The sequence below is a fragment of the Bombyx mori genome, chromosome 14 (assembly GCF_030269925.1).
Source record: "Bombyx mori chromosome 14, ASM3026992v2".
Lineage (NCBI taxonomy): Eukaryota > Metazoa > Arthropoda > Insecta > Lepidoptera > Bombycidae > Bombyx > Bombyx mori.
In genome coordinates this window covers 8,620,046-8,636,153 of record NC_085120.1, presented here as the reverse complement: position 1 = coordinate 8,636,153, position 16,108 = coordinate 8,620,046, and the positions used below count along the sequence as shown (strand labels likewise).

Here is a 16,108-nt window from a genome sequence, read left to right as displayed (position 1 = left end):
TAGCGCTTGACAGAACGAAAGTTCTTGCATTGCAAACGAAAAGTCAAGGTCTCTCGTGAACAACGAATATAGGTTAGGTTCTTAAAGCTTCTTATATTTAAATTCGCTGGCTAGCCGTTCTAGAATCATTCGGATTTGGTCAGATGTTAATATTGTGAAGCTAAATGTCATTTCAATTACATGTTTTTTTGTTCATTATTACTGAAGATTCTAATCTCTAATGTAGTAACAAAGAATTTGGACGGATGTGTAAAACTTTTACACTGGCGATACCTCGTCTATTTTCGCTGAGAAGCAGTAGTAAGTTCCGGGTTTGAAGGGTACGGCAGCGGTTGTACTATACAACTAAGATCTAGAACTCATGTCTGAAGGTGGGTGACGGCATTTACATTGTCGATGTCTATGACCTCTGGCAGCCATTTAACACCAGGTGAGCCGTGAGCTCGTTCCCCGGTCATCAACATCATGAGCCTGTCTACTGTCCACTGCTGAACTGATGTCCAGTGCGGCCGGTCCGTGGCCACTTGCATCCAACGTGACCCAGCAATTTTCATAGGATCGTCGGTCCATCTGATAGGTGGCCGTCCCACACTGCGTTTGCCAGTACGTGGTCTCCATTCGAGGATCTTTCTGCGCCATCGGCCGTCTGATCTTCGCGCTATGTGACTTGCCCACTGCCACTTTAGCTTCCTAATCCTACGGGCTATGTCAGTAACTTTGGTTCTTCTACGGATCTCCTCATATCTGATTCGATCTCGTAGAGAAATACCAAGCATAGCCCTCTCCATAGATTGCTGCGCGACACTAAGCTTCCTAAAAAGATCCCTTGTGAAGTACCACCGGTTGAAGCAATAAAATGTAATTATCCTGTAATCTTTGAGTCACTCTTCAAAATGAACGGACATAAAATTCAGATATTTAAAATCACAAAACAAAAACTATATTATATATAACATAAAACCAAGAAAAGTTTGTCTATCGCATTTTAAATGTGTTTGGACAACAGTAAATTATTTGTGAAAAAAAAAACCAGTCGACATTCCCACTAATAGATTCAACACGTCTTAATGTAATCAAGTGAACGGCTGCTATGTATCAGAAGGTCGGATACACGCGGAAGGTGCTTAGGAAGTGTCATTGTTGTACCATATATAAAATGGAGTGGAACCATAATCCTGCGTATTTTAAATTGACCTCAACCGAAAAGAAAGATGTTGTTAATTTGTTTAACCTACTGAGTTTGTCGCCTGATCTTCTCAGTGGGTCGGGATTCCGATCCGGCGGTAAGCTCAATGAAGCAGTGCTCTTGCTAGGGCTAGTAGTAGTAGTTAGTAAGTTCTTCCAGGTTGAGCTCCGTTAGCTAACTTAATCCGGGCATTGTTTGAATAGCCGCTACCAATAGCCTACGACAGGTAGCCTAGGTAGGGGAAAAAAACAATACAACTGTATTGACTGATTTGATTTGCTTCTCCTGCGGCCCCAATAAAATTTTCATAACATCTGACCAGTGGTTTTTGAGTATATCCTCAATTATGCCTAATCAATTGATTTCGAACTACATTCATAATATTCTCATTTAATTTTGTCGAAGGTTGTTTTCTTTTTCGTTACATGTTTTCATCGCACAGAATTCATACCTGCACGCATGAAGGGTTTTTTTTTTTGTCAGGAGGAAATCGCCGGACTTCCGCCCTCCACTGGGGATAGAGGGCGGAGCATGTCAGAGTCGAACTGACTAAAACCTCCTGTCGCTCAACAACCAACGTCCAAACCTCGCATGAGACAGAACTCATGAAGAGGCAAAGGGGGGAAAGTGAAGTGTTTAGTGCGGAGCACATCTCTCCCATCACCCTCCCCCTCGGGACGCCGGACCGGCGGTCGTCGGCGCCACGACCACTAGCCCTCTCGGTCGGCAGGCTATCCGAAGCCCGCCTAGATGGCGCCGGTTAGAGTGAGCACGCATGAAGGGTAGGGACAAATTAATGTTATATATTTGCGAGATTCGTCACTGTGTATTAAGATCGGCGGTATTTAAGTTGTGGTTTTTACGCTAGCCACATAACAACAGGTGTGCCGTTGATTCTTGTAACATTCGATGACGTCACCGGACCTTTATATATATATTCTGTGCGTGTGTTTGTTACTGAACTCCTCCTAAACGGCTGGACCGATTTGAACGATTTTTTTGGTATGCGTTTGGGTGGCGCCCTGAATGCTTTAGATTCACAAATCAGCCCGGCAGATGGCGCTGCAGTCGGTATTTTGATTATTTATCTTTCCTAGAAATAAATTATACGGGGAAACAACGTTTGTCGGGTCACCTAGTATTATTATATGATCGTATTAAAATGGTACTATAAATAATCAAATATATATCGAACTCCACAAAAAAGTTTTCGAAGGAAACCTTTTCCGTGTCACTTTCACCCATGTCAGTTTGCGCCGAGTAATTCTATTGATGCGTTCAGAAGAAAACTTCCGATACACAACCAGACGTAGGAAAACTATGTTTTACTGCAATTAAAACCGGTCTAGGAAAGCGGAAGGAGGCATCAGAGAAACTACTAATCAATTGACAATGACGCGTGAATGACTAATTGGTGTAATTGGCGTTGTAAAGGTGGTAGGTAGGGGAGATACATTCGCGATAAAAAATTTGATTGAAAAACGAAATATCGAATCCGACTTTTTTGCTTTCTTAAGAGGCAGCGATTTAACTTTTATAAGCCTAATCTGTAAATTTCTCGGCACTTTTGTATATTTAGCGCACATCCGTCCTCGTGTATAATTAAGAATTAAGTAAAACTTATGTTTGCAGCTCCAATATTTTAGTATGGAAAATAAAATTAAATGACTGGCAACATTGTTCATGTCAGTCTCTTCCTTTTTTACTTTTCGAGCGGACTGTTTATCTATACTATACTATAATAATATTATAAAGAGGAAAGATTTGTTTGTTTGTTTGTTTCGAATAGGCTCCGAAACTACTGGACCGATTTGAAAAATTCTTTTTCCATTAGAAGCCGACATTGTCCCTGATGAACATAGGCTACTTTTTTAAATTTTTTTTTTTTTTTTTTTCATTTGTGTTTTAATGTTTCCGAAGCGAAGCGATGGCGGGTCGCTAGTCATATTAATAAAATATCAAGTGTATAAACATACAAATAAACCGTATTGTAGCACAAGGCACAAGTTTTCTTTATCATCAGCAACCGGCCAATACACTCCGCAACAAAACAACTTACTAGAAATATTTTGTCGCATTTATTATTTTGTTTTCAATGGAACTAAGAGAGAGGCTAAAAAGCGTCTGTTTCTAATCATGAATTGTAATTAAACGACGTATTTCAATTGTTTATTTGCGGTATTCCCTGTCGGCCGTTGTTCGAGAGAACGCACCGTGAAGGTTCCGATAATCTATACTAATAATATTGTAAAGCTGAAGAGTCTGTTTGTTTGTTTGTTTGTTTGTTTGTTTGAACGCGCTAATCTCAGGAAATACTTGTCCGATTTGAAAAATTCTTTCAGTATTAGATAGCTCATTTATTGAGGAAGGCTATAGGCTATATAACATCACGGGAAGACTAATACAAGTGGAGCTACAATAAAGAATGTTTCAAAATAGGGGTTTAATTAAATAGCTCCTTAACATTCTATAATTCAAAAATATCTTCATTTCTATGTAAACGAAGTGTGGGGTAAAATTTAGCTTTATGTCAAAGTAACTATTCCACGGACGGAAGTCGCGGGCAAAAGCTAGTCAATAATATTGCGACTGACGCGAAATCTCCACCAGTCGTGTCAACTTTCAAAATTTACGAGAGTGACCTCTAAAATTCGAACGTGTGTAAAGACATTGAAACGAACGAAAAAGAACCAACATTTGCAAACGGCTTAAAAATAATTTTAATAGTGATCGATACAGAGCCTTGTTATCCACCATCATCATCAGATACTACACTATAAGCTCAGTAGTGCCGTATTATAATACAAACAAATGCTAAGGTTCATGGTACAACAAATAAAATCCGATTTAAAATCTAATTGGAATGCTCCAATGCCATTTTGCGAGTCGTAGATAACTAAAACTACTTTTACGGTATAATTTCTCGTTTTTGGAACGAAGTTCCTTATGGGACGATGCAGAGGGGTACCCTAATCGGGAAAAAACGTCCATAACGTAAGATTTTTTAATATGTATAGTCTTACTATTATGGCTATACAGTCTCTCATGTATAGTCTACGTGAACACGGTTATTATTTTAATACTTTACAGTTTTCTTTAACGAAAATAATAAAATTACAATCGAAAACGCGAAATTAAATCGTAAAAGTGAATTTTTTATTATATTACGTATTATTGCACACAAGCAATACATTTTTAGAGGTCAGACGAATTTTAAGCGTGCAAAAATTACCTTTGTCGTATTCTGCATTTGTATGAAGGTCGCTATGCCGGCCCGGACGCGATTTTTAACGCCACGGATCGTACCCTTTGAACTTTTAATAGTCGAGGGCATGTCCTCGTTCTTGAAGTCCTTGACGCCGGCGAAATATTCTAAATCACTCACTTCACTGTCCACTTTGCTAACACTCACACTTTTCAATGAGTCATTCTCGTCAAATTGCTTCTCATTTAGATGGAAATCGTAAAACTTGTCCGTATCAAAATAATGACTGCTATAAAACATTTGCTCTTGTTTTATTTTGTCCTCTTTCTTTCTTTCCTCGTAAGTACTTTCGTTTATTAGAGGCGTTTGGGAGCAGAGGTTCGGTAATGACTCGCTTACGTTTTTTGTCTGTCTATCAAACTGCGAAACCAGACGGAACGAAGTGAGCTGTGCACTTTCTTTAGGGACATTAGCATCTTCATTAATATTCTGGTTCGTTTCCTCGTTGTCGTGTTCATTGTTTTGACTTTCCGTTTCGACTGTGCTGAGTTTGGCCGAGCGGTCTCTGATGTCTTGAAGTAGACCTTGCGGCAGAAAGCTGTCTTTGACGGCCGTTTTGTTGAACACTGGCATCACCGGCGCGACTGGTATATCGAGTTTCTTATCTTTCTTGCCATACTCACTGTGACTTTCGTCGGTGTGAACGCTCCCGCTGAATTCACTGCTGTTTAGAGAATCGCACGATATGTTCGAGTCGTTATCTTCAAAATCTAGTTCGCCTTGGCTGCCGTTGCGAATCAAAGTTACCGACACAATTTTCTTTGCGGAATTGGATTTGAATGACTTCTTTTTGGGTAGCGGAGGTGGGGTACCGTCAAGGTCGCTGCAAGTTCCCGAATCTAAAGTGTCACTCGGAGAACATTGACCGCTCGACATAACCATACTGGTCATCGAACTGAATGAGTTACAATATATATAAGGAGCTATATCAGTCTTATTATTTTCTTCTCTTTCAATAATTTTGGGTGTAGTCTCATCGACGTTCAATCTGACGAGGCTGTTATTGCTTTTTCTGCATACGTCGCTTGTTTTGAAATGATCGTAGTCGATGTCGCTTTTGAGGTGCACGCTCGATATTTTGGGGGCTTTCGGTTTGTTTGAATCGGTGTTGATTCTGATTGTGACCACGTGTGGACCGTTGAGAGCGTCCGTGGTTGGCGTGCTCGCGGGTCGTTCTGACTGGGTCGCCGCTATGAATACCGTTGTGGATGGGGTCTTAGAATTAAGGACGAGCGAGTGCATTGAACTCAGCGAATCCATGTTGCGTTCAGCATTAATACCGTTCGATTTCGAACTTGTATCTTCTGTTCTTATTTGTGTGAATGTAGTCGAGCCCCTTTGCTTAGTTTTGGGGGGCAGAGGAGGGATGTACTCTAAACTGGGACGCGCGGCTACTTCTTCCATGTTGGATCGTGTTAATAAATTGGCATAATTAACGGTGTCTCGACTGTTAAGGTGTTCAGGTCCGTCTTCAGATACTGTTGTACGTATAAGGCATAATGTTTCCGGCGTCGGTTCGTGAATGGGTCAACTATGCACGATGAGGTTCACGATGTTTTTACACCTGCAAAGAAAAAAACACGTCGTTATTAGTAATGTCAAAATAATCGTCCTTGAAACAAGCGATAAAATATTAATAACCGTAGAAGTCACTAATAATTTTGACTGACGCGGCGATGCATTATCTTGCAATTCATGTGGTCAATAGATTTGTTTGCTTTTTATCTGAATTTTTAATATCTATTTATGTTTATATTTAAACGTATATAAGTAAGTATGTGTATTATTTAGTCTTTGTTTCCCTCATAATCCAGGAAATCCTTCTTCGGGGCCAGCTGATGACCGTGTGTGCTATTAATTGTTTGTAAACTTTCAAAGCATTTGGGAGCTAGTTGTAAGACTACTAAAGAGAATTGTTTGAAGCCGTACGCGTGTGGGCAGAGTGTGCGATTTTTTAAATTTTAAGCGCGTGACATTTTCTGTCCTACATACCGAATGTGAAAATGTCACGTAAGTCGTTGAAATTCTTGAATTTTTTGCCGTAAAATCAATGAGTGCTTACGTAACTAATTAGCCTCGATTCAAGTACTGATAAAATTAATTTGATTATAAATATTGAACAAAATGACAAGTTATTTTTTTTTGGTTCCGAAGTCGAAGTAAAATTAATGATTTTTGTGAAGAAAATCTATGAGAAGTAAAATATTTTATGGTCTAGAAAACTTTCCTCCTATTTGAAGATCTTAAGAGCCGTGCATACTTTAACAGTTTTTTTATGTAATAAGTTTAATGACCTTAATTGTTCATGTCATTATTTATCTATCAGGCCACTGACGTCCATTGCTGGGCACAGGCCTCCACCAGCTCTCGAAGCAATGACCGCTCCTGCGCTGTCTGCATCCAGCGGGTTTCCATGACCTTCAACACCTCATCGGTCTACGTTGTGGGAGACATACCAAGGTTACGTTTTCTGGTACGTGGTCACCACTCTAGAACTTTTCTGCCACTTCAACCTCGCAATGTTTTGAGCTGTATCGATTATCATGGTTCTCCTGCGAGTTTCCTCATTCCTGATCGATCTAGCACGAAAACTCCCAGTTTTCCTATTATTTTTTATTTTTATTGCTTAGATAGGTGGACGAGCTCACAGCCCACCTGGTGTTAAGTGGTTACTGGAGCCCATAGACATCTACAACGTGAATGCCTTCCCCACCACCTTGAGATATGCGTTCTAAGGTATCAGTATTGTTACAACGGCTGCACCATATCGAAACGCATTGCTGCTTCACGTCAGAAATAGGCAGGGTGGTGGTACCTACGCGTGCGGACTCGCAAGAGGTCCTACCACTAGTAAAAAATCTGTTCTCCTGATCTGTTCTCCTAAATGCACCCAAAGAAGAATAATTTGAACTTTAGTCATGGTGCAGTATTAATCTAACCATTCTGCTTCTTTATATCGCGAAGCAGCCATGTCATTCGACCTAATGTCTCAAGATGGGGGGGCAGAATTCACATTATGATGTTTATAGGCTGTGTCTACAAGCGGGTCGTGAGCTCATTCAGGCATCTACATAAATAAGAAATGGCACAGTTTCCCAAAAAGCCGAACTTTCATTTTCCCGCTTACAAAATATCGCGTTTAGTTTCGTAATAAATTTCCTAGTCTATTAAATAGTAAGGCATCTCAATTACAGTTACAGCTCGTTACAAAATCTTACAAATCGTTTGCTTGAGCAATACCGAGACGAAAGCACTTTCCTCTGGAGTATTGCATTCGTGAAGACGTTTTCTTGTGAAAATATTAATTCATACAAATACCGCATTAAGTACTTCGATAGCGATCGTGATTGCTATTTCATTGACAGTTTTAATTGCTATGTAATTAAATAGAGATATTTGTCTATTGTAGCATAGCTCATTTGGTTAATATCGATGCGATGCTCTAAATTTTAATGATATAATATAAATACGCTAAGACAGTCGGATAATAGATTTTATTTGACATGTTTTGTTGTTACTATTTTTTTATTTATTGCCCTTGTAAGCAGACGAGTTTACGGTCCACCTGATGGTGAGTGATTACCGTCGCCCATGGACTTCAGCAATGTCAGAGCCAAGCCGCTGCCTAAAATATTAATATCTTATATTAATATTAATATCTTTTTTTAAGTAGTCAGTTTTCAACACGCCTTTACTAGCTTGACCTGTATCGACCTATGTAATAGAGTCTTTCAACATATTTTCGATTAATCTCGACACGTCCCATTTGAATATTGACTCACAATACAAGGATTGATGACATTTCAATATATATTATAATATTATTTGCGTCCAGTCATCAGGTTTAAAAAATGACTACCACCTACATCTACTTTATTTCGTCAAAATGTTAGTTACAAAACACAACAGAATAATTTTGTGGTACGTAAAACGAAACTAAATCTTGAGAACTTAATGATTATGGTCGAATTTCGGGTGCTATGCTGACGCTCGTTATTAAAATTATTTGTAAATAAATAAAACCAGTCACTTCACAGTTTACAGTCGCACGTCTAAATATATTATGTAATATGAAATATATTTACAAAGACTGTCACATAATTCCGCTATTGATGAAAAGATAGGAAAACAAATAGTACATTTGAGTCGTCTATTATCAAAGGTGGCAATCTGTGCATTTTAACAAAAAAAAATTATTGATATGTCAATACAGATTGATTTGAATATAATCGTCTCCTTCAAAGAATACGGTTCAAAACCTGCAGTAAATAAAGGTTAATAGTTAACCTGTTATTTATCTAAGATGTCGTTCCGAAGAGTTTTGTGACTGCCAATGGAATACAAAGTCAATAATTCGTTTTTCTGATTTACCAATCATTGTCCAAAAGTCAGATTGCCGGCTTTGATAATAGTCGACTCATTTACGAAAATAGATTGAAGAAATACGAATATTTAGAAATAATATTCCATGTATGTACATTTATTCCTTGTATTAGGGTCTTAATTTCATGCAAAGCGCACACAATCTTGTATATTGACGTCAAGTTTTGACAGCCCGATATCAATTATAGTATGACAGCATTAGAGTTTGCGGGAAAGGGACAAAAGAAGATGTCAATTATCATTGAAAATTTGAATCAATAATATATCTAATTGTATTTTAAACAAGGTCCGAAATCGATCAACTACACAATTGGGTACTTAGAAATCTAAGCTAGACCAAGTCCTTAGAGTATGAGAGAATGATTTTGAAGATATTTTTAGACGTGATTTTTTTGTTTTAATGTTACACGCTCCAGTCACTAACATAATTCATGTTCGCGATCATCATTATATTTATAATGTTTTACGGACAACGAAGTTGAAACAAAAACAGGTTGAAGTTCTTGCGATATAAATACCGGAAAATATCTGCAAATGAAATACGCATTTGAACGCCAAACAAGTTAAACATAATATTATAGTGATGTGAAACATTGATGCTAAAATTAATGCTAAAAGAAAAAAGAAAATTAAATAATTAAATAAGTAAGAAAAAAATAATGATATTTTTATCGCGGTGTGAATTATGCACACGGTTATTTTCAGGGGATGTGATTATGTAGACATGGAAATCCGAACGCCAATAGTTTTTAACTGTCCCAAACTGCGTTATGTATTTCAGTTTTGAGGCTTGTATGGCTTAAAACTTAGATCAACAGTCTCAATAACCATTCCCGCTGCGATATCTATGGACGCCAAAAAGTGCCTTTTTCCCCGTACCTCATCGTTGGTAGCCTATTCCAACATCGTGGGGACCGGTAGGTCAGCTCACGCGCTCAACCTGGGGGAATTTGCTAACATTAGCCCTACCAAGAGCAGTGATCGCGACCCACTGAGAAGATACGGCGAAAAACTCAGTGGGTAGAAACAGCAGCAATACTACATGTTAAGGCTGTCGGCTCGTCACTCAGAAAAAAAATCCAATTTACTTAAGTGACAAATTTAGAAAACTATTAAAATATCTTACGTTTTAATATCAATTTCTTGGCAGGCCAACAATTTTTTTTCAAATGATTCACTCGTGTGCAATATAAATGTTCTATCAGTACGATATAATATTGCATCGACAATGGGTAATTTTTTTTGATACGGATTGGTTAATTATTACATGTCATATTATGATCGTGCTCACAAACTGACACTTTTCAGAAACCACCTCGAACTTTGATAAATCGATTTTGACATATCGAATTTCTATACATAATACGTAATTTGATCGATCGTAGCGATCAGTTGACAGGTTACAAATATGACATGCGTCTACTTAATGAGTGCCTTCCGTTTCGGTGGCGAGATCAGTGACGAATTAAAAAAGAAACATATTACTAGATAACTCACTGGTGGTAGGACCTCTTGTGAGTCCGCACGGGTAGGTACCACCACCTTGCCTATTTCTGCCGTGAAGCAGTAATGCGTTTCGGTTTGAAGGGTGGGGCAGCTGTTGTAACTATACTGAGACCTTAGAACTTATATCTCAAGGTGAGGGGGGCATTTACGTTGTAGATATCTATGGGCCCCAGTAACCACTTAACACCAGGTGGGCTGTGAGCTCGTCCACCCATTTAAGCAATAAAAAAAAAAAGATAAAATAGAAATACATTCTTCATAGATTCTTTTATTAGGGTGCCTATGCAATTTTAAAGCTTAAATTTTAGGTTAAAGCACGTGTTCGAATGTATATGTGGAGGAAATAATGTTGTGATTGATTGATGCCCATGGGCTCTAATAACAACTTCACAGCAGGCGGCAAAATCGTGAGTTCGCTTAAAAATAAATATCCGTTATGTAAACCGTACGTTGATCTTTTCAAAAAAAAACATGTTTAATTCATTTACGAAGACGATATCAAAGACAGCAAGATTCAAATACCATAAATTATTAGCTTAAAAGTATAGTAGCTGAATTAAATTGATAGTGATATTTGAACTCAATACCTACTAGATGGGCTCGTTGTGTAAGCTATAATAAATTAGAACTAATTTGCGAATGTTTTCGAAACAAAATCACCAATCTTATGTTAAAATGATTTATTTATTTAAAACTAGATTTTTATATGCGCTTTTTTGTAATGTTTAGAAAATATTGAATATATTACGCACGCCACTCCTTTATTGCGAAAGTTAGTTATTAGCGAACGGAGAACTTGTAAACTTAGCCTTATTTCTTAAGGCTAAAATTGGTCGTGGGATAATTAATTAATGTGTAATATTTGGATTCATAATGTGATAATTTATGATGTAATCAGTCATATAAATTATGATTTTGTTCTAGGAATAGATACTGAACAAGTGTTGGTAGAAAAAGGAAAATGACAGAATGTCAGATCGAAGGATATTAACGTGTAAAATTCGCCACCCAGTGAAACTTGTTTCCAGGTGGCTCTGCGTTAAGACTGCTTTCAGAGTTCCAAATATACAAGACTCGCAACCCGCGCTCTGTTCGCTCCGGAAACTGTTATTTATTATTGATTTCTCCACTATTTAATGGACGTTATTATACATATAAACCTTCCTCTTCAATCACTCTATCTATTAAAAAAAACCCGCATCAAAATCCGTTGCGTAGTTTTAAAGATTTAAGCATACATAGGGATATAGGGACAGAGAAAGCGACTTTGTTTTATACTATGTAGTGATAAGAATAAGCACAGCTTCGTTTCAAATCGAAACAGATCCCTATATAAAAAGGTCAGCTTAAAAAAGGGGTAAATATGATTGTTTAATTGGTAAACTTCTTTTGTCACTTTCGAATTGTCACAAGACGTTTCACTGGTGTTCCTGGATTTAAAATATTAAGTGTAAATATTTAAGCTTAAAACAGCCCACGAAATTACTTACAACATAGTTTTATCCCATATTAACCTCGTTTAATACTAACAAAGTATTACAAGTATACAAACTTGAAAAATGACGTGGTATTAATGGATTGTATGTAGCCTTTGACTTCTTTATTATGTCCATATTGCTGCTTGTGTTATACAATCCCTTGAGAATAGTAACACGTCATTACGGATCCTCCTGATCCATTAACGGTGCTTTTAGGCACCACAAACACCGGTCACCGTCCTCGTCGAACCCGTCGCTTGCGACGAAGGGCTCGACGAGCGAATTAACCCACAGACACAGCCTACTGAATTTCTCGCCGGACCTTCTCAGTGGGTCGCGTTTCCGATCCGGTGGTAGATTCTGCGAAGCACTGCTCTTGCTTAGTGTTAGCAACTCTCCGGTTTGAGCCCCGTGAGCTCACCTACACACGCTAGGGTAAGCTGAAATATCCTCTCAAGGCTATCAGCATAGGTAGGAAACAAGAGAATAGTAAATTATGGTAGTGATGGATTTACAATTGTATATGCATGCTAGCAGTAACTTGACGTATAATGAACACAGATGACGCGTCGGGGGTCCTAACCGAAGTAACATTAAGGTTAGCTTCACCCGCTTTATCACACATTATTTATTCGTTTAGAAAATTGAATATTATTTTCAAATTGAAGCTTTAGCAACACGCTTTAACATAGAACCCAACTAATAATTAACTTACTCTTATTTTTTTTATCCTGTTGAAACTGGTCAAGATATTCAAGTTAGAAGCTATAAAATTATTTGTATTACCGTAATTCGTCCTTGATACGTGTGTGCAAATAATCAAGTTAATCCGATGTCTTGAAGTCGGTGGAAATGCCGTTCAAAGATTCCGTTACATAAAAATAGGTATACATACATAACAAACAGATTAAAGTGTGTTAAAAATAATTATAATGTGCCTCGCATCTCAATGTGATGACATTTAGATCCTGTTACCTACATGTTTTACTTAGCTGTAAAAAAGGGAGAGGTGTCATACGGACACCCGTTTGCAACATATAAAGAGTCCGTATAAAATAATTAAACGAATCGTAAAATGTGAATAAATGTGAATAAATTTGGTATTGCAATTTTGGATAATTAGAAGCCGAAATGGAAGTTGAATCTATATAAAAAGTTTCAGTTTCCTAGGTGATCGGAAAGTGCCCCCAATATGCGAAAAAAATACTGCAGAGAGATGTCAATTTTTGGTCTCTTTTTCACTGTAACACTTTTTGTGGTATAGCTCCCTCAACCCGCAAACAAAACAAATATATTTTTTATTGCCCTTGTTAAGCATTCTCCACAAGCCTCGTTTGAAGAAGGATATGTCAAAGCGCTCGGGAAACACTGTGGAGGGGAGCTTATTCCAAAACTGGATGGGACATGGCAATAAGACCTCTGGAAACGCACTGTGGATGAAAGCAGTGGCTCCAGGTAGTATGGATGAACTCTACTTAAAATTCTTTTAAAACCATGGTAACCGACATAGCCCAAAGGATTGCGACGTTGAAGTGGCAGTGGGGAGGACACATTGCTCGTAGAACGGATGGCCGTTGGGGCCAGAAAGTTATTGAGTGGTGATCGCGTACCGGAAGACGTAGCGTGGGTAGGCCTCCCACTAGATGGACCGACGATCTATTGAGGTTCGCTAGGATCCGCTGGATGCAGGCAGTGCAGGACCGGTCTTTGTGGCGAGGCTTGGGGGAGGCTTATGTCCAGCAGTGGACGTCTGTGGGCTGATAAGAAGAAGAAATTCTACTTATTTCTTTTTAAATTCTACTTCTACTTAAAAAAATTAAATTAACCAAAATTATGTACAGCAATGCGAAAAATATTATAAATTATTGTTCTACATTTAAAGTGACTTCAAACATCCGCTGGGTATGTACAAAATGTCGTATGTACAAATTGAATTACAGCAAATCAACAAAAGCAATATTACGTAACTGAACAGGTTCGTTGACAATATAACTACGTACTTTCTCCGTAGTGTGGGCTGGAGGGATTTCTTTATTGCCTAACGAAAGTGTTGAAAATTTCGTTTCACGTTTTAACTAATGGACCTAACGTTGTTTGTTGATATTGGGAATTGATGACACGAATTTGTCTGTTTATAAATAGGCTGTCCGACAATATACAGATTGGTGATGCTTTGAACAGAATTGCGTTATTGTTAATCGCGATATTTTGAAGTGTTCTTGAAAAATCTATATATTAATACGTGAAGCAGAAACTTTGTAGCCCCTTTTTACGAAAATTGCGCGGAAGGAGGAATGTGAAATTTCTCACACTTATAGAGAATATAGACAAGGAGTGCAGAATGTTTTTTTTTTTTTTAAATTATGCTTAAAACTCACACGCGCGCGCATATATATACTCTTCGTTTATTGCGAAACTTTTGTTATTGCTTAAAGTCTATGGTAAAATTGAGAATAAGCAAAGTCAAATAGATTAATATTGTTTATCTTTAATATTATTTTTCTACTATCTAGTCTTTGCGAAATATATGATTAAATAATAGTCTTTGACAATAGCACCATAATGATGTTCGCAAACTTATAATTTCAATTAATTGTAGTCGAATTTGACTACCGAGGGACCACTGGTATATAATTATTATGGCGTGAAACAATTTTAAGGGTAAAATGACATTTCAAGAAATACCCTGTTAATGATTCTAGGTCATAGCAACCAACTATGTTTCAATATTCGACGACTATTCGCAATAGATTTTGTTATTAACGAACAAAAAAAATTTATGAATCCATGCTTAGACAAAATTTACACATCAAACGGCCGTTACACAAGGGGGTCGTGGGTTCGAATCCCGCCAAGGGAAGATATTTGTATGATAAATATAAATGTCTTCTCCAGGGTTATTGATGTATATTAAATATATGTATGTGTATAATAAAAATCTTACATTTATATCCGTTATCTGGTACCTGTAACACAAGTTCTTTACAAACTTATCACGGGAACAGTTAACGTGGCGTAATTGTTTAAAAAAAAAAAAAAACTAGCACGCTTTGAAATTCTCTTCTAATATATAGTTTAGTCAGCTACCCATTTAGATATCGTTATGAGCAGGGCTGTGAGGCAATCGTGGGATACCAGATACGTAATTAACGTACGGACTACTTAAGCAGAAACTATTAATGATTAGCACGTAGGACCTGCCGCGCTGAGCGCAGTTTTACCAAGAAGTAGCGATTACTGACGCATGTTGCAACATTTATCATTCGACGAATAATTATTGTATTTCGAATGCGTGCTCGAAGGATTTATCACTGGGAGTACGACTGGCATGTTTTTAATACGCTTTTATTAGCTTCAGACGTATATGTATGTATGTATGTTATGGAATCTTTGAACATGATTTTGACCCCCTTCAAAACGTCGGATTAACTCGAAATTTTGGTTTTCTTATTAGGACTGATGACAATTCAATATTAAAAAAAAAAAAATTTGAAAAAATTGAAATTTAACTAAAAAATGAAAAATAAATAATAGTTTAAAAAAACTAACAAAATACGCAAAAGCGTATATAAAATATTTATAACTACTTATACCATGCACCCCACGCTTTTTTACAATAAAATCATTTTTTCTTACACTATTTTTAGTTCAAATTTATTAAAATTTATTTTCTATTTTTTTAGTTGGATTTTCTATAAAAGCGTATTTTGTTAGTTTTTTTAAACTATAATTTATTTTTGTTTGATTTTACAGTAAACATTTTTTTAGATAGTGAATGCGAACGCACTAAATGAAATATGTATATGCATTTGTATTGCCGCGTGAACGAGCTCAAAGATCATCTGGTGTTGAGCGGTTATTGGAGCCCTCAGGCATCACACCGCTCATGAACACAACCAATCAGTTAAGCCAAAGCCTAATGCAGTGCCAATGACTCTCCGCAAATCTCCTTCGAAGAATAACATGTGATAGCGCTCAAGAAACAATGTGTATGGAGGTTACTACCAGAGCCATCACCATTTACTCTAAGCACAGTGAAATATGGCAGGTCATTCCCCTGTTTACTCTAAATGCTATTTTAAAAAATATGGATACACACTTTTCGAAATATCATAAATCATCTTATACAATGATACATTGATGTAAAGGCTTAACGTTTTGAACATGGCAAACATTGCTTAGATGGTGGACGAGCTCATAGCCCACCCGGTGTGAAGTGGTTACTGGAGCCCATAGATATCTACGACGTAAATGCGCCACCCACCTTGAGATATACGTTCTAAGGTCTCA

At 37.4% G+C, this 16,108-nt stretch overlaps 1 protein-coding gene across 1 annotated transcript in view; it reads right to left on the bottom strand.

Annotated features, from left to right (window-relative positions):
- Positions 1-16,108, bottom strand: part of LOC101745273 (glutaredoxin domain-containing cysteine-rich protein CG31559) — a 107,146-nt gene that overhangs the window by 48,330 nt on the left and 42,708 nt on the right. The window contains exon 2 of the mRNA XM_004922632.5: positions 4,419-6,015. Within this exon, the coding sequence (XP_004922689.2) occupies positions 4,419-5,855 (1,437 nt within the window). The 5' untranslated portion in view covers positions 5,856-6,015. The remainder of the gene's footprint in view (positions 1-4,418; positions 6,016-16,108) is intronic.